An 836-nucleotide genomic window follows, 5' to 3' on the forward strand; every position below is an offset into this window, starting at 1 on the left:
CTGCGCTGGGAGAGGGGCCTGTAGTCGGACCTCCTTCAGAACCCACTGGGGAAAGGGAAGCCCCCGGCGCCTCCGCTGCTGCTGTTGCTGCTGCTGTTGCTGCTGCTGCCTTCGCATCAGCAGCAGCAGCAGCAGCAGCAGCGCTGCAGGCGCGAGGGAGGGAGCGGGAACACATGGCTCGGGCCTGGCGGCGAGCGGCCCTGACGAGCTCCACGTAGCAGAGGCGGAAGGCCTCTTGGCACTGACGAGTTGCTGCTCTTCTTCTGCTGCTGCTGCTGCTGCTGCTGCTGGGTGCAGCGCAGCGCTTGGACGCAGCAGGCCTGCAGTTGCTTATGGGGCCTCCTGCGAGGCAGCCCTTCCCTTGCTGCTGCACTTTACACCCCAAACCCTCTTCTTGCTGCTGCTGCCCGGATCCTGGCTGGAGCCCCCCCTGGGGCCCTCCCTGGGGCCCCCTCGTGGGCCCCCCAGGGGGGCCCCCACGGGGGCCCCCATGGGGGCCCCCTTGGGGGACCCCCTTGGAGCGCAGCCGGAGGCCTTGCATGCAGAGAGGGCTCAGGCGCTGCTTGAAGACCCGCGCTGCAGCGTAGGTGGCCATTACCCTCAGGCGGCAGCGCACGGCCTGCACTGTGAGGGGGGGCCCCCCACCAGGGGGCCCCCTAGCAGGGGGCCCCCCACCTGGGGGCCCCCCAGTAGGGGGCCCCCCAGCAGGGGGCCCCTCAGCAAGAAGCCCCCCAGTAGGGGACCCCCCAGCAGGGGGCTCCCCCGTTGGGGGCCCTCGGGCTGCTGGCTCCAAGCCCTGGGGTACTCCCGGGCCCGCCTCTGCTGCTGCTGCTGCT

At 71.5% G+C, this 836-nt stretch overlaps 1 protein-coding gene across 1 annotated transcript in view; it reads right to left on the reverse strand.

The window, feature by feature from the left end:
• ETH_00042220 (uncharacterized protein) overlaps window positions 1-541 on the reverse strand; it is a gene marked incomplete at both ends in the record, with an annotated part of 762 nt that extends 221 nt beyond the window's left edge. The window contains one exon of the mRNA XM_013374547.1: window positions 1-541. Coding sequence (XP_013230001.1) covers window positions 1-541 — 541 coding nt within the window.
• Window positions 542-836: the final 295 nt, after the last annotated feature.

Source organism: Eimeria tenella, genomic scaffold, assembly GCF_000499545.2.
Source record: "Eimeria tenella Houghton genomic scaffold, Eth_scaff2116, whole genome shotgun sequence".
Taxonomy (NCBI): domain Eukaryota; phylum Apicomplexa; class Conoidasida; order Eucoccidiorida; family Eimeriidae; genus Eimeria; species Eimeria tenella.